Genomic DNA, 19,164 nt, shown 5'->3' with positions numbered 1-19,164 from the left:
ATGGTAACTTACAGACAGGAAGAAAGAGGGATTTTTAAACCAGTTTTAAAATATTAACAGCTGCATTAAAGTTATTAAAATACAGTTGATTTTAGCTGCTTTTTTATTGTCAACATTGTACAGTAGAGGCAGCGATTATTCTAACAAATACCAGTGACAATTCCCCAAAAGACCCAGGTACACCCAGGTACATTCTGAATACATGCCTTAAACTTTCCTTAAACTAGCCCCAGCATTTCTGCATTGATTAATGGCCTATCAGATTAACAGCGGGGGTCCCTGGCAGTCCCATTCAAACTGAATTGGACTGCCAGGGATCCCTGCTGTGTTAATCCTATGGGTCGTTAGTCAATGCAGAAATGCCTTAAATGTGCCTTAAACGTGCCTCAAACTAGCCCAGAACATACCCAGCACATACCCTGAATGTAACCCGGCTAGTTTAAAGCAAATGTTAGAATAAGCGTTGCCTCTACTGTAGGTAATCCAAGAAACCCGACCCCCGAAATCTTTAGCGCTGACATTGAACTTGTAATATATCACCCTGCCCAGGGGCTTAGATATGTGTTAAGGTGTTTATTGCTGTGTGAATACTGGAGGTTTCAATAAACTCATCTTTGGAAGAGGAACACAATTAACCGTTCAACCAAGTAAGTCGTTTAATGTAAGGGAGACATTGATGAAATAATATAATTATCAGCAATGTCAATAACACTGACAGAATTTACATTTATGGATGAAACATTACAGATAGGAAGAAAGGTGGAATCTTTTTCAGTTTTCACATATTAACAGCTGAACTAAAGTTATTAAAATACAGTTCATTTGAGCTATTTTGTAATTGCCAAGAATACCGATAACCGAAATCCATAGAATTGTCATTAACTTGCATTATAGCATTAGTTTCCAATCTAGGGGCAGATCTCAGACCAATAACGTTATGTCCCAAAATAGGGAACAGAAGTTATTTTTCTTATTTTTAATGGGAAAAGCTAACAAGATGCAAAAATAATGTCCGTTCATCAAAGTAGTAGCCTATAACAGTGATTTTCGTGTCTCAGAGACGTGTCTCCAATACACTGCACATGTGCTTTGGTCAAACTTTAACGCAGCTATTCATGTGTTACCAAAGCTAATGCAAATCTTGTTTATAATATTGAAAAAGTTACTATTTTTACACGTATTAACGATTTCACTTAATTATATAGTATATAATGTAATTATGACTGTATACAGTATGGGTGTGCAATAATGTATATCCATATTTACCTCAACAAAATAAATATATTTGTTATCTATGCGCAATTCAAATAAAAGGACATCCTTCATTTATTTTTTAATATACATTAATAAAAATTAAATATTAATTTATATTATTGATGTTTATATGGATATACAATAGTGCACACTCATACTATATACAGCCATTATTACATTATATACCATATTATACACAAACATATGCCTTTAACCACTAAAAAACATAATATAGTTTATGATTTGGTTCAGACAATTATATGATCTATTTTATATATATATATATATATATATATATATATATATATATATGACACATGTAACTTTTTTTAATGAAAGGGTTAAGTCCTATACACATTACAGTGCTTTGAGGCTATTCCTAGAATTTACTGAATGACTATCAGGGTTTGGATGTGAGTAAGGGTTGTGAGTAAGGGATGTGAGTAAGGGATGTGAGTAAGGGATGTGAGTAAGGGGCTTTGGGAAGGTGCTAAATATTATCATGTGCTCAGTAACTGAGGTCTGAGGATCTCCGTTGTTAGGTAAACTGCTCATTACCGTATGATTTGCATGTGATTTGCATATGATTAGCATGTGGTTTGCATAGGAGTAAGCCTAAAGTCAGCTTTTTAAGGGAAATGCCTGAAAATCTTAGCGCTGAGCACCTTTGGGGACATACTGTACATTACTGTAGAAAAAATAGATAACTTGACTTTAAAATCTAACGAACTTCTGAGGATTTACCTCTAACTGTCCATTGGTATATTGTAGTTTTTGCACTTTGTTCCTTTTAAAGTAGCATTTATTGTACAGATTTACACAGTCACAACTATACTAATAGAATAGATTGATGGTCATTTTCCTACTTTAACCATAGAATGAGTAATCCTGATGAAGGTCCATGTGACCGAAATGTCAGTGAGCTAAACAATCCGTATAGTAGGAGCATGTATGTGAGTGGTGGTTTTCTGCTTGTGATATTGAAAGACATTGAATAGGAGAAATGCATAGAAAGTGATGCAGTTATTCAGCTGCTTGTCAGGGTGTGTAAGTGCTGAGAAAGAGGCAGGAGATCTTGTACAGCATCTTGTTACTGTGTAATAACCTCAACAAGCTCACCTTCGGAAGCGGAACCAACCTCAGCGTGAAACCCAGTGAGTCTGTTCCCATTATAACATTACTTACCCTTAAACCCAGTGAGTCTGTTCCCATTATAATATTACTTACCCTTAAACCCAGTGAGTCTGTCCCCATTATAACATTACTTACCCTTAAACCCAGTGAGTCTGTTCCCATTATAACATTACTTACCCTTAAACCCAGTGAGTCTGTTCCCATTATAACATTACTTACCCTTAAACCCAGTGAGTCTGTTCCCATTATAACATTACTTACCCTTAAACCCAGTGAGTCTGTTCCCATTATAACATTACTTACCCTTAAACCCAGTGAGTCTGTTCCCATTATAACATTACTTACCCTTAAACCCAGTGAGTCTGTTCCCATTATAACATTACTTACCCTTAAACCCAGTGAGTCTGTTCCCATTATAACATTACTTACCCTTAAACCCAGTGAGTCTGTTCCCATTATAACATTACTTACCCTTAAACCCAGTGAGTCTGTTCCCATTATAACATTACTTACCCTTAAACCCAGTGAGTCTGTTCCCATTATAACATTACTTACCCTTAAACCCAGTGAGTCTGTTCCCATTATAACATTACTTACCCTTAAACCCAGTGAGTCTGTTCCCATTATAACATTACTTACCCTTAAACCCAGTGAGTCTGTTCCCATTATAACATTACTTACCCTTAAACCCAGTGAGTCTGTTCCCATTATAATATTACTTACCCTTCAATAATAAAGACACAGAGTTTCCTAAGGAGGGTGCTGGGAAATGTGCAAAACTCTACAGATATCGTGGTATGAAAGGGGAAACAAGTAAATAACACTGGGTCTATTTATCAATGTCACCCCAAAAGCAAAACTGGGGCCAACTTATTCTACCAGATTTACCCCAAACCTGCAGTTCTGTAAGGAACCCCTTTTTCTTTCTCTAATAGGGGGTTGCTTAATTTTGCACCAATTTTTCTGCTGGGAGAAACAGACATTTGTGTCTAAGTATAAATAATGAGTGCATATTTCATGTATAAATATGATTACAGATTAGGGGAAGGCTTTGTAGATATAAAACATATATACAGCCCCTCTTCTGTTACTTATTTCATACTTCTCCATGTTGCAGTAATGCCTTTTCCCCTCATAAAATATTTCCTATATACAGTGACTGTGTTGGTGGATTATAGGTTTTGTTGGGGGCCCTATTACTGTGGGAATAATAACTATAGATATACTTTTGGAGCAGGGACAGTACTCTCTGTGTTACCCGGTAAGTATTTCTGTACTGGCAATAACATTACAGGGAATTATTTTCATACATAATACTGAGCTTCCACATTACACACATTCATCTAGTTTAACAGTAAATCTCTGATCACATTTGACACAGGACAATGTGGGGTTTAATTTGTACTTTATAGCTTTGTCTTAATTATTGTCATATATTCTTCACCCTTAAATGGGGAAATAAACAGGTCTCCACAATGAATAAAAACACAGCTAATTAGTGATGTTACAGTACATGGGAAGTTTTGTATTGTAACTGTATAAAAGCCAGAACAGATTTTGGGAAAACTTGGGATTCGTGAAATTGCAACAAGTTTGCAGCACTGAGGATGTGAGTTATTGCAACTGTGTATTGTGTGTCTCATTCTATCTAGCGATAACCTACCCCCTGAGTGCCTCGTTGACTTAGTTATACTGAATAGAGTGAAAGCATGTAGACTTTATTTAAGACTTATTCATTTGTGAATGGTTTCCCTGTTGTGGCTGAAGTTACAGCTGCTGATAGGTCCCAGTGTGTAAGTGTCTGGCACAGGGGCAGTTCCTGGTAGCAGAAGTTGAGGTGCTGGGTTCCGGGGTTTGTGTTACTGAGGATGTCACTGTGGGGTTCGGATCTGCAAATAAACTCATCTTCGGGAGAGGAACAGTATTGTCTGTTAAACCCAGTAAGTGTCAGTATGATTGTCACATTATGGGTCATGTCATAAAAACAATAACTAACATTGGGTGACAGTTACATCTTCTTTGCTTGTTAAAGTTTAAAATGTACAGAAAGAGACACGGGTTTCCCTGTCACTAATCACACAATGTGTGATAAAGAGAACCCCAGAAACTTCTTGTATAAGGGTATTTGGCTTAGAAAAAAAGCTAAGAGGGGAGAAGTCTGTACTAACTGCTCTGGGAATTGCTGAGAGTTGTGATAACTGTTACTTAAGCTGTTACTAAATAATGTTACCTCCTGCAACCTACAGAAACCCCAGTCCCAATTCTCCTCTTCAGATGAACACATTTGTAAGGTTTTAAAGATGCCAAAGATATAAGAACCCCTGCTGCGCCAGCAAAGTGCATCCCAAACATGCAGAGAGCTGACACACTGACTTTAATATGACGTTTCTGGCACGTTTTGTGCAGTAATAATTGTCAGTCTTGCTGTATAATATATAACATGAATTCAGATTGTGTGTCAGTGCTTAACTCACTGAGCGAATTCAGGAGGGGACAGGAGGCTGCATTTTGGGAAAGGGACCAAGCTTTTTGTCAAACCTGGTAATTATTCAAATTAAGCATTTATTTTTAAAATGTAGAAATCAGGATGATATCTGTCATTATTATTTCTTCTAATCGAATCTAGAAAAATAAAACGATCCTCAAACAGATTAGAAGTATATCCCAGTGTGTGGTCAATGAGGGATTGCATGGACAGATTTGCAGTACAGATTAAATAGATGATAATGTGTCTTCAAATGCAATGCCAGGTTATTATTTGTGTATATATCCGTGTAGATAAATGATGGTTACAGGTACTGTATGTAGCACATTGTGTGCAGGGATGTAGCAGTGTGTGAATACTGGCGCTGGCAGAAAGTTAATCTTTGGGGAAGGAACAACATTGTACATAACGCCCAGTAAGTGAGACAATATACTATATCCTATGTACATAACGCCCAGTAAGTGAGACAATATACTATATCCTATGTACATAATGCCCAGTAAGTGAGACAATATACTATATCCTATGTACATAACGCCCAGTAAGTGAGACAATATACTATATCCTATGTACATAACGCCCAGTAAGTGAGACAATATACTATATCCTATGTACATAACGCCCAGTAAGTGAGACAATATACTGTAACCTATGTACATAACGCCCAGTAAGTGAGACAATATACTATAACCTATGTACATAACGCCCAGTAAGTGAGATAATATACTATAACCTATGTACATAACGCCCAGTAAGTGAGACAATATACTATAACCTATGTACATAACGCCCAGTAAGTGAGACAATATACTATATCCTATGTACATAACGCCCAGTAAGTGAGACAATATACTATAACCTATGTACATAACGCCCAGTAAGTGAGACAATATACTATAACCTATGTACATAACGCCCAGTAAGTGAGACAATATACTATAACCTATGTACATAACGTCCAGTAAGTGAGACAATATACTATAACCTATGTACATAACGCCCAGTAAGTGATACAATATACTGTAACCTATGTACATAACGCCCAGTAAGTGGGACAATATACTGTAACCTATGTACATAACGCCCAGTAAGTGAGACAATATACTGTAACCTATGTACATAACGCCCAGTAAGTGAGACAATATACTATAACCTATGTACATAACGCCCAGTAAGTGAGACAATATACTGTAACCTATGTACATAACGCCCAGTAAGTGAGGCAATATACTATAACCTATGTACATAATGCCCAGTAAGTGAGAATGTACTATATATAACCTATGTGCCTTGTTATACTGTGACATGAAAACATTGTGACAAATCTTTAGTAAATTAGAGGAAATGTGTTTTTTGTCATCAGACTTATCATTGTGTATATAGTGGGGCTGATAAACTTATATTTGGAAGGGGAACCAGACTACATGTTTTACCAAGTAAGTACAAAGCAGAAAGTAATATTATTCTGCTTTATTTGTGAACATAAACCCAAAATATAAATGTAAATGTCACAAGAAATCCAGACTGAAAACATTGTAATGTTTGTTATACATGAGGTAGAAAAACAGCAATTATTATTAAATGTTCTGCATTAAGGGAGCTTTGGGATAATTATATTTGGTTTGTAGAATGGAATTAAGACATATAATTGGATGAAAGTAAATGTAAGTGAAAATATAGTTGGATGTTGAGAAGAATAAAACACAAGTAAAAAATCAGAACAAAAGCAGCAAAGAAATAAATAAAACCAAGCCTGAGATTTATTGGATATTGGATATGATGATGGGATAGGAGTGAGCAGGTGTTGGCTTTTTGTTATGATATATATTACTGTGCTAATAATAACGTCAAACTCACTTTTGGAAGTGGGACAAAGCTGAAGGTTTTACCAAGTAAGTGTTACTATGTCTAAAAGCCCCCAATGTGTATGCACCTGTCCATCACTGTCCCTGTATATATCCCTGTATATATCCCTGTATATATTCCCAGTAACTGAAAGGATGTGGGACTCACGGTGAGATTATGGAGAGATACATTACAAGCCCTTGTTCCTCTGAGAACTTTTCTGAATGGTCACTACAGCCTATTAATGAGGTTTTACTTGTTATAAAGGACCGCAGGTTCCACCTGTCACCTTTCTGTAATGTGCAGTGTTACTGTGTGACTCAGGGACACGGAATAAGCTTCAGTTTGGGCAAGGAACAAAACTCAACATAAAGCCAAGTAGGTGTAATAATAACTAATGTGTAAAATAATAAAACCCTTAGATATTCTATTAGGGATAATAATGTTCCTTTTAGAAACTGTTTTTCACTTAATTATTTTTGTGTCAAACGGTGTTACATTGAAATTAATTAATTGTGTTTGGTTAATAAGTGGTATCGTGCTCCAATATAAACGTGTTATATAAACTTGTGCAATGTAAAGTCAGGGTGAGACTTCACCCAATATAATGTTAAAGACCAATATCAAAACACCAGCAGGGGAATTGTAGCAATTGGCAGCTAAATGTGCTCTGAAAATGTATCTGCAGTGAGTATATTCACTTTCCTGGCTCCTTGTGGCCCCAGTACAGTTGATATTTATTACTCGCCATATAATTATAATATGTAATTATTATAAAAGGTATAAAAGGTCTGAGCTGCACATTATTTGGGAGCAGCCTCTGTGATCTGGTGCTTGGTGCAGGTTTAGGGAAAGACTCTGAGTCTGTGCTAATACTGGCTGCAATAAGCCTATATTTGGGAAAGGAACCAGGTTAGATGTGAAACCCAGTAAACCTAATCCACTCCCTCCCCCTCTATCTCTCTCTGTATAAATACATATTAAATACTCTCCCTACAATTTAATTTAATTTTATATTAACATGTGTCATCTGATATTCAGGCAGTTGTTGTTGTGTAAATATGTAATTGGTGAGGGAGCTGTTGAAGAGTTTCCATGTTTGATTGTTTGCAGTTTGTAATCTCTTTACTGCCCCAACATTGTAATGCTTCCTATAAATGTCCCTATACAAGAGCTTCATATAACAGTCTAATCAAGAACATCTACCAGGATCTTCCACATTGCTCCAATCAGAGATTCACAACCAGCATCCAAGTCCAAAGTCTCCCAGCCCAATCCATGCCCCTTACTGCCCTCCCTGTAATAGCCTGAGCAGTTCTGTTAGAGAGCTTGGTGCCTTTTTGAATTGGCAGCTAACACTGTGCTACTAGCAGTTACACCAAGATGACTTTTGGGAAAGGGACCAGGCTGGATGTAAAACCTAGTAAGTATGTGCCCCTGTTCTCTGTGCAATACTGTGTATGCCCCTGAATGTATCGGTGTTATGAAAAGATTTTACTATTTGAAATGAAACATCAAGAAGGGTTTATAATGTAAGAAAATGCAATTAGATATTGGTAATATTTTAACCAATACCTTCTGTTCTCCAACAGAAACCCCCAAACTTTGTAACATCCATAATATGAATTCCCAAAATTCCATTCCCACTAAAGATATTCTCCCTGAAACAGTATAAAATGGGCGGGGAAAATTCACGTGTAATGTTTTTTTAAGTAAGAAATCATATTACAAACCTTTATTAATAATATATATATATATATATATATATATATATATATATATATATATATATATATATATATATAATTGTATATACCTAAAGGGTGTATATATTGTATTTGTAAAGCAGAGACAATAACAATGATATATGTATAATTATCAGGTTTCTATGTGTATGGACAGAAAGCAGTTGTTGGGGAGTGGGGGAGTGATGAAGCTGTTGCAGTAACAGTACTCAGTCCCACTGTAGATCTGTAACACAGGTTTGTGTTATGATGAGAAGTGATGTGTGTATACAGGGGCAGGTAACAAGCTCACCTTTGGAACAGGCACAAGACTGCGTGTTATACCAAGTAAGATCTCCCCTTGTCTGTCAGGCACTGGAACATGTTCATATAATCTCTCCCCCTATATCTGCTGAAGGGAAAGGTCTTTCAGTCCAATCTTTGGGGGATTTAACTGTCAAATGAAAGCAAGACCGCTATGAATAGTCAGAAGTGACCCCAAAAATGATATAATTGGAACCTTACAAAACATCATATAATGTTAAGTATATTGAGGTATACCAGTTATTGTGCTTTTCCCAGATAAACTTTCATACATAAATTAGCAAAGTTATTAAATGTGACTGATCAAATATCTCATAAAAATGTAGAAAAATGTGACATGTGTGAGGGCTTTTATTGTATGGCAGCTGCACGGCACTTTGCTGTGACCCTAAAATTACAGTATAAGTCTCTTTCTGGGGTTAATGTTACCCTGCACTTTTACAATTCACTAGAGTAAGGTCAGCAGGTACCTACATACATTTAGTGTTATATGAGGAGTAGAGAGATGCTTATACACAATATCCAGAGCAGTGTGTACTTATACACTGTGTATACTACACACAAGTAATGACTTCCTGATAAAGTAACAATCTCACTTTGTAACCCGAGACACAGAAGATAAAGGGATTTCCAGAGGTAATGCAGGTTTGCAAGAATTCAACATGAATACCCAGGCATCCTAACAGTAACAATGTAAGAGGGGTATTAATACATTAACAGTAACAATGTCAGAGGGGTATTAATACATTAACAGTAACAATGTCAGAGGAGTATTAATACATTCACAGTAACAATGTCAGAGGGGTATTAATACATTAACAGTTAGATGAATGAGTTAGGTATTTCTGGGATGATATAATCTGTGTAACTGGTGAATATCTGTATAAAGATGCTCAGCTCTTCCACTTTGTGCTATGGGATTACACACTGTGTGAATACAAATGCCAACAAACTCACCTTTGGCCTGGGGACACAATTAGTAGTGAAACCAAGTAAGTGCTCAGTGTTTAAGGATTGTGTGATAGCCTAATACTGTGTATGTGTACAGTGTGTAATAGGGGTGTTTTATATTAAAAACAGAAATGCATACTTTTCAATACTCATTGGTCAATGCTATTAATAAGTGCAGATACTGTGCCCTGTTCCACCTGCACATTATACTGAGATAATAAAGCTCTCAGGTTACCAGATTTATGAGGCTTATTCTGCAAGAACAGAAAGGGAAATGTGTGTAAGATATTAAGGAGATGGGGGATATGATGGAGGCTTGCAAATACATCTAGGATTTTAGGAGGTGCAGGAGGGGAGCATTTGTACAGTAACAAGAAACCCCAGCATCTTTCTAACGGTGAAAGTGAGAAAGTCCTTTCTCTTAGAGAGTAGCAGGTGCAGGGCACGGCCTCCCAGCAGAGATAGTTCGGCCCATGCAATAAAATAATGAATGTTCATGATTTGTGATTGTAGGTGTATGTATAGGAAAATAGCAAATAACAGGTGATCAGAATCTGCGATCAGTTTCTATGCCGCCATGAGAATTTTCTTACAATAAATCTCTTGTTAAATAAAAGAAGACGATTAGGTTGTAAATAAATAAACATAACATGTAATTCCTGCTTCTTTCACCAGAGGCTTCAACATATAGAAGTGTGTCTGTATGTCTATGTGAGGAAATGAGGGGAAAGGGGGAAATGCTCAGAAATAGTTCTAGGGGCTGCCACGTATAATATATATATATATATATATATATATATATATATATATATATATATATATATATATATATATATATCACAGTATACATACATACATACACACAAACACACATACCATCCATCCCAAACTGAAACTGCTTAATGTTTCCTAATATGACACAGGAAAGTATTGCTAGTTTGTGTAAAGCTGTGAGTGAGTGTGTGAATACTGGCAGCAACTTGGGAAAGATGATCTTTGGACATGGGACAAAGCTAAATGTTAATCCAAGTAAGACATTAATTATGTTTTCTCACTGAAATTACAACATAACATTAAGAACATCACTTTTTTATATTGAACATTAAAGTAAAAATGACTAAATCTGCTTCATTTTCATGTACCGCATTAATTCAAATGACAATGTTGCCTCATTCCTACTGGTATTGTGACACAAGATTTTGAAAACAAAACCAACCAGAAAAACACACACAATATAAAAATAGCTGGAAAGTGTAACACACTCAACTAACAAACTGTGTACTAGGGGCTGCGCGTGAATCAGACAGAATGTGCTGGATACAGTAAGGCAAAATGATAATATCCTCCCTTTAGGGTTTGTGTAAATGCTGTCCCCTTTATAGATGTCTCACTGCATAAAAGTAACATTGCTAATTTAATAGTGTGAGAATGTCCAATATGTTGGATTGACTGAACATTATAGTTTCTCTCCTTCAAAGTTTAAATATCCCCCATAATCTCCCCCTGTCTCCATATTATACTATTATGGACATAACTTTGCTAATGGTGTAAATGAGACATTCCTGAGGCAGCTTCTCTATGCGGCCCCCGGTGCTGCCCCTGTGTGCAGGTCCCAGCTTATTGTAGGGACACTGAGCACTGTGCTACTTCTGGCAGCAATAAGCTTATATTTGGGAAAGGGACCAAGCTGAATGTGAAACCGAGTAAGTCTGTATTTCTTTATCCTTACAAACGTTATCTTATGTAATTAGTGAGGACCAATCTCATTACAAAATACTATATATCATGGATCCTCTTCTCTTGGCCGTGGAACATATCTATCTATCTATCTATCTATCTGTCTGTCTGTCTGTCTGTCTGTCTGTCTGTCTGTCTGTCTGTCTGTCTGTCTGTCTCTGCACAGTGTAGCTATCATATTGCAGCACCACAGATCGGTGGTAGGTATATATTTCTCCAGAGATAGGGGATAGGTCCAGGTGCCAGTCGGTACCGCAGTAACTCTATGTGACAAGGCTTGGATAACAGATACTCGCTATTGATGTAATGAATATCTGTGATAACTCACCCAGAGGGATTAATGTTACAATCCAGCCCTGCACCGAGGCGGTGAGGGAAAGGGTTTACCAAAGCAGTGTCCTTACTGCATGTTAGGTGTTATGTGTTAGGTTCAAATGTTTCATTTTATTGTCATTCTCCTTCACCTGCTGGTGCTTTATTCAGACTACAGGATACAGGTTTTCTTAATTATAATGACTCTTTGTATTTTAAAAATAAATATATTGTAAACCTTTCAGAAATTGCTCTGAAAGCGCTTCTTTATACATGTGTATACTGTATATCTGTATGTGTCTGCGCTGTTTATAAGGATGTACCCTGTCCAGTGCTATATCTTGCATCTGACCATCCAAAGCCAAGCTCAGCACATTAGTACATGAAGCATGAATTGAAGCCACGCCAGCTTGTTCTTGTAGAGCTGTGTGTTACTGTGCATAATGCTGGATACAAATACACATTTGGTTCTGGGACACAGATAACTGTAACTCCAAGTGAGTATCCCAAACCTGTTCTTCTGGCGATATACACCTGGCATATCTGGGGATTGGTGTTGGAGCTGTGAAGCCTCTTTGTGCATCACTGGGGGAAGTAGATTTGTGTAAAGCCAGCAGTGAATGTGTGACTAGTGGCTCTGGCTGGGGAAAGATGATCTTTGGAGCTGGGACACAATTAAAAGTGATTCCAAGTAAGTCACTTACTGTTTCCTGTAATAGGAAATGATCACCATTATGTGACTTATTTATCACACAGTGGAACCAACGCAAACATACTTCTATTTGTGTAACTGGTAGTAGCCACAACTCAGTAATAAGATTGCATTTCTGTGTTATGGATAGAACAGTTTAATACAATGTATGTATGTATGTATGTATGTATGTATGTATGTATGTTTGTATGTATGTATGTATGTATGTATGTATGTATGTATGTATGTCTATATAGCACCATTAATGTACATAGTGCTTCACAGCCGTAAATATGAACATTTACATTAGTTGTATATATTTCTTTACATTTGTGTCACCTCTTGGTCATTTTGAAACGGTCACTTCCTATTAAAGAGCCTTATTAAACCCCAATAAACACAAAGGGTGAAAAGTCTGAAGACAAAGACTATGGAAAGAGAATTAGGTGCAAGGGACCTGACAAAGGTCTGTAATATCTCACAGAACAAGGATCACAACATGATTCTAAGATTTTAAATGAGTTGTTATTAACGCTGTACCTTGTACAGTTCTGTGTACACTGTCAGAGAAACACAAGATATACAACATTAATGCCAAGACAATGGTCTGCCATATATGTATAAATTATAATTACATGTGCAAAGGAGACAGGTTTGTGGGAAACATGGATAAATACATATATTAGATACCCACTAAAGCTGAGAAAGTAAATATACTACAAGGTGTTCAGGGGAAAAGGGCCCCTTTAGTTTTTCATCATATTTTATATATTTCTCACTTAATCCTCATGGAAACTGCACAATTGTAGCTCTGTTATTTAGTTTAACACTGTATAAAAAGCACAATGAGGACAATCAACTGATGTTAATTAAATCGATGTCAGGTACACTGCGGGGGCTTCATGTTCATTACAGGAGAAATAAAAGTTTTTCCTCCGTAGCTCGTAAATGTGTTAAACTGTTGTAATCTAATCTGAAACACTAGGATTACTATAAAGTTTGAGTTCAAATTGTGTGTTCACAATGTCCTCCTGTTGACACTCATGCACAAAAAAAGCTACTGTCTGATTGCATAATCAACAAGGTGTTGGTCCAGCTGCTTCCACTCCTGAACAATATAAAATAGGTTTTTCAGTCTCCAGGACCATCTTTTACCAGGAAACATTTTGTAGAAGCGTTTTGGACCATAGTTATTGCTCTGTCTCACGCACTTTATAACGCGCTTCTCTTCTGCGCTAAACACAGTTTTGTAACCTATGCAGTTGATGAGGTCATCGCACCGTCACCAATTCCAAAGAATATCAGATTATTAAATCAATCTAAAGTGTAATAATCTCCTGTGACAGATCAATAATTGCTCACATTTTCATAAAAATTAAGTCTCTTTTTTACAGTATATTTGTCTATGTGGTAAATCCAATGACCCATTTTCAGCCAGAGGGACCAGCGACACATTGCCAAGCAATTGACCCCAGACCCCTCCGGCAGGAAGGGTTAAACACCTGCTCTGCCCGCTCTGGACTTTCGGTCTCTATAGAATATTATTATTAGCACTTTGCTAATGAGTAAATGATTACTGCAGCAGGAACTCGCTATGTAATGGGCCAATTGTATCAGTATTGTTTGTTTGTTTAATGTAGCAGAATGTGTCTTTGGGTGATGTTCTGTGGAACATTGCGGTGAAGTTCTGCGGAAAATTGCGGTGATGGTCTGCGGAACATTGCGGTAAAGTTCTGCGGAACATTGAGATGGAAGTTCTGCGGAACATAGCGGTGAAGTTCTGCGGAACATTGAGATGGAAGTTCTGCGGAACATAGCGGTGAAGTTCTGCGGAACATTGAGATGGAAGTTCTGCGGAACACAGCGGTGAAGTTCTGCGGAACATTGAGATGGAAGTTCTGCGGAACATTGAGATGGAAGTTCTGCGGAACATTGAGGTGAAGTTCTGCGGAACATTGAGATGGAAGTTCTGCGGAACATAGCGGTGAAGTTCTGCGGAACATAGCGGTGAAGTTCTGCGGAACATTGCGGTGACGTTCTGTCGAACATTGAGGTGGAAGTTTCTGCGGAACATTGCGGTGACGTTCTGTGGAACATTGAGATGGAAGTTATGCGGAATATTGAGATGGAAGTTCTGCGGAACATTGAGATGGAAGTTCTGCGGAACATTGCGGTGACGTTCTGTGGAACATTGAGATGGAAGTTGGGCCTGTTTCTTGGATGGAAGTTGTCAGGTTAGAGATTTGTGATGTGGATGTTTCACTTTGTATTATGAACAAAACAAACTACTCTTCAGAAAGGGCACCAACCTGCGGGCACCAGGTGAGTGCCAGGCCTGGTGTTACTATAGTATAGCTATTACTTTATAGGAAATATATATTGTATCCAGATGTTCCCACCCACAGGTCCACAGATTCTTCTGTACCGATCAATGGCAGACTCTGAGCTTATCCCTTCATTAGTAATAGGAGTTCTGACTTGTTCTAGTCCTAACACACACTGTAGTAATAACGCCAGTGGGAACACAATTTGTTTGTGTATTAGGGAACTTACAGCATGTTTCAGGTTACTCACAGGACTGGGTTTGCAAAGCTTTTTGCCTAAGTTTCCACCACATGGTTGAAGACGGATTTAGTTCCTTCACTGTTAAAGAACATAGACCCATCTTATTAAGTATTAAGTCAGAGCATCCAATGATATGAGTTATTCTCGAGCAGCAGAACCTGCTTCCCCAGGGAGGTTTGTGTAATCAGACATAGCACTGTGTGCTTCTGGCAACTCCAAGTCTGTATTCGGAAGAGGCACAGTGTTAACAGTCAAGCCAAGTGAGTATGTTGTTTATGTATGTGTGTGTGTCTATCTATCTATCTAGTATATATCAATCTCAGTTTTACAAAAGGAATAATGTTAGAATACATTTAGAAGAGAATAGAAGATATTGTGGATTGTCACAATATAAACACACTGATGGACAGCACTCTAAACCGAAAATATATTGATTATGTGTAGGGTGCTGCAGTGAGAGAGAATAAGAGTTGCCAGTAGCCTGTGAACACTGAGAATAAGGACGGTTTGCATTACTCCTATATACTTACCTTTACTGCGGATGGCTGCTCACAGAAGGATTATATGATTATACTACTCTGTGATTTTTCTCAGCTTGCATTTGTGTGTCTTATAGGGGGGGATAAGGGTCAAGGGAAGTACCTTGAGGTTCCTTTGGACCCAAGGGAACGGGCCAGAAGAAAGGGTTCCTACCTGAAACGTTGCCCCTCTTACCCTACCCCAGTGTCTTTATATGTTTATCTGTTTTCTTTTTCCCATACCCTCATTTGTACCCCACACTTCCCTTCCCTCTGTATTTCCCCCCCCCCCCCCCCGCCCCACCCCCCACTTGTGTGATAATCAGAGCTGTATACTTTGCATAAGCAGGCGGTTAGCATTTCCAATTTTGTTGTAACCATTTTTTATTCACGTTATAAAATTTGTGGCTTATTCTGAGACTCTCTACGTTTTTCCATTAATCTGTGTGTGCTGGAGCCAACTTTGGGGTTTATATTGTGGATTGTAATACATGTTATAAGACCAGCAATGCATGTATGTCTCTGTATGTGAGCTTTTCTTAGCGCTGTGCTCCAGATAGGATCCCAGCAGGACATAGAATTAGGAGAAAAGCAACACCTGGTACAGATTGAATGACCATGGTTCATTTAGTGATGTTCACATGAACCTATAAAAAGTGAAGCATTTAAGTGGCAGAATAAATTTCTGATGCAAATGTTTCCACCCAAGGAGCTACCAATATATGAAGAAAATGCAGCGATGGTTTATTGTGAGCGGGGATTTGAACGGTGTCTTTGTTACACTTCTGTGTGGAAAGATAACAACTTACATCTATTAGTAGGTACGAGGGTGGGTGAGGTGTGCAAGGTGCTGTACTGTATTTTCCCTTTATGAGATATCATTGGATGATATAACACTGGGGTTTTTGTTTGCATTCCTCTGGATCAATAAGTAAGTATAGATATAGGATACAGTATCTGTTGTCTAAATTTAGCATAGGTTGAACTTGATGGACGTACGTCTTTTTTCAACCTCATCTACTATGCAACTATGTAACTAACTATGTAACTATGTAACTATGTATTTGTCATAAGATAAATCACTGTGTGCAAATAGCGGAGGTTATAAACTGACATTTGGTAAAGGAACTGATTTAACAGTGAGCCCACGTAAGTATGTTTATTTACATTAGTTTGACTATCTCGCTCCTTATCTTTTCGTTGAGTTTCAGTGTAATTTAGTATTAGACAGACATTGTGTTAAAATATGTTTGTGCAAGACGTATAGCAGAGAGATATTATTCAATGGTAACCCATCTCCTAAGGCTCAACATTAGAATCTGGTCTGCAACTTATTGTATGAAAGTCCTCCCTAATCTTCAGCATATTACCCAGAGTATCACAGCCCCTATTTCTGAGCATCTTGCTTGTAAGAATGAAGCTTCCAGTAAAGGAGGAGAGGGCATTTCTAAAGGATAACAGGACAGCGGCTTCAAATGACACAATGTGCATCTTGTGGCATTCAGGGACCTTAACCCTCATAGTGTTGCAGCGGCATCAGCATAATATCACAAGTCATTTAACTCTGCCATAAATGAACCTAATAAAATAGAACATATACCATGTATTTTATTTTGTTAGTGTGGGATTTTATTAAATGACCCTTTAATATGGCAAAGGTCTGAAGTCCTGTTAGTTACCCCCGCCCCCCCCCCATCCCCCTCCCCTGTCCTCACATCCCTTCTAGAAAAATAACCATACAGCTCTGCAGGTCAGTTTAGCATAAAATAGGTTTATGTTATTTGGATATGAATAATGTATATGTTCAAACTGATGAGGAAGAGAAGACAGAGTCTGTATGGAGGGGCCTGGGTGTGTGTGTAGGAGTCTGGGTGTATATGGAGGAGCCTGGGTGTGTGTGGAGGAGCCTGGGTGTGTATGGAGAAGCCTGGGTGTGTATGGAGGAGCCTGGGTGTGTATGGAGGAGCCTGGGTGTGTATGGAGGAGTCTGGGTGTGTATGGAGCAGCCTGGGTTTGTGTGGAGGAGCCTGGGTGTGTGTGGAGGAGCCTGTGTGTGTGTGGAGGAGCCTGGGTGTGTATGGAGAATCCTGGGTGTGTGTGGAGGAGCCTGGGTGTGTGTGAAGGAGCCTGGGTGTGTATGGAGGAGCCTTGGTGTGTATGGAGGAGCCTGGGTGTGTATGGAGGAGTCTGGGTGTGTATGGAGGAGCCTGGGTGTGTGTGGAGGAGCCTGTGTGTGTGTGGAGGAGCCTGTGTGTGTGTGGAGGAGCCTGGGTGTGTATGGAGAATCCTGGGTGTGTATGGAGGAGCCTGGGTGTGTATGGAGAAGCCTGGGTGGGTATGGAGGAGCCTGGCTGTGTATGGAGGAGCCTGGCTGTGTATGGAGAATCCTGGGTGTGTATGGAGGAGCCTGGGTGTGTATGGAGGAGCCTGGGTGTGTATGGAGAAGCCTGGGTGTGTATGTAGGAGCCTGGGTGTGTATGGAGGAGCCTGGGTGTGTATGGAGGAGCGTGGGTGTGTATGGAGGTGCCTGGGTGTGTATGGAGGTGCCTGGGTGTGTATGGAGGAGCCTGGGTGTGTATGGAGGAGCCTGGGTGTGTGGAGGAGCCTGGGTGTGTGTGGAGGAGCCTGGGTGTATGGAGGAGCCTGGGTGTGTATGGAGGAGCCTGGGTGTGTATGGAGGAGCCTGGGTGTGGATGGAGAATCCTGGGTGTGTATGGAGGAGCCTGGGTGTGTATGGAGGAGTCTGGGTGTGTGTGGAGGAGCCTGGGTGTGTATGGAGGAGCCTGGGTGTGTATTGAGGAGCCTGGGTGTGTATGGAGGGGCCTGGGTGTGTGTGGAGGAGCCTGGGTGTGTGTGGAGGAGCCTGGGTGTGTATGGAGGAGCCTGGGTGTGTATTGAAGAGCCTGGGTGTGTATGGAGGAGCCTGGGTGTGTATGGAGGAGCCTGGGTGTGTATGGAGGAGCCTGGGTGTGTATGGAGGAGCCTGGGTGTGTATGGAGGAGCCTGGGTGTGTGTGGAGGAGCCTGGGTGTGTGTGGAGGAGCCTGGGTGTGTGTGGAGGAGCCTGGGTGTGTGTCGAGGAGCCTGGGTGTGTGTCGAGGAGCCTGGGTGTGTATGGAGGAGCCTGGGTGTGTATGGAGGAGCCTGGGTGTGTATGGAGGAGCCTGGGTGTGTATGGAGGAGCCTGGGTGTGTATGGAGGAGCCTCGGTGTGTACGGAGGTGCCTGGGTGTGTACGGAGGAGCCTGGGTGTGGATGGAGGAGTCTGGGTGTGTATGGAGGAGCCTGGGTGTGTATGGAGAAGCCTGGGTGTGTATGGAGGAGCTTGGGTGTGTATGGAGGAGCCTGGGTGTGTGTGGAGGAGCCTGGGTGTGTGTGGAGGAGCCTGTGTGTGTGTGGAGGAGCCTGGGTGTGTATGGAGGAGCCTGGATGTGGATGGAGGAGTCTGGGTGTGTATGGAGGAGCCTGGGTGTGGATGGAGGAGCCTGGGTGTGGATGGAGGAGCCTGGGTGTGGATGGAGGAGCCTGGGTGTGTATGGAGGAGCCTGGGTGTGTATGGAGGAGCCTGGGTGTGTATGGAGGAGCCTGGGTGTGTATGGAGGAGCCTGGGTATGTATGGAGGAGCC

General features: G+C 39.7%; 1 gene segment (V, D, J or C); it reads left to right on the top strand.

Annotated features, from left to right (window-relative positions):
- Window positions 1–8,022: 8,022 nt before the first annotated feature.
- Window positions 8,023–19,164, top strand: part of LOC142465298 (T-cell receptor alpha chain constant-like) — a 29,869-nt gene continuing 18,727 nt past the window's right edge. The window contains 1 exon segment of the C gene segment in view: window positions 8,023–8,141. Within this exon segment, the coding sequence occupies window positions 8,102–8,141 (40 nt within the window).

Source organism: Ascaphus truei, chromosome 13, assembly GCF_040206685.1.
Source record: "Ascaphus truei isolate aAscTru1 chromosome 13, aAscTru1.hap1, whole genome shotgun sequence".
In the NCBI taxonomy this organism is placed as follows: Eukaryota; Metazoa; Chordata; class Amphibia; order Anura; family Ascaphidae; genus Ascaphus; species Ascaphus truei.
Note: the sequence above shows the minus strand (reverse complement) of the source record. Positions and strands in the feature narration are given on the sequence as shown.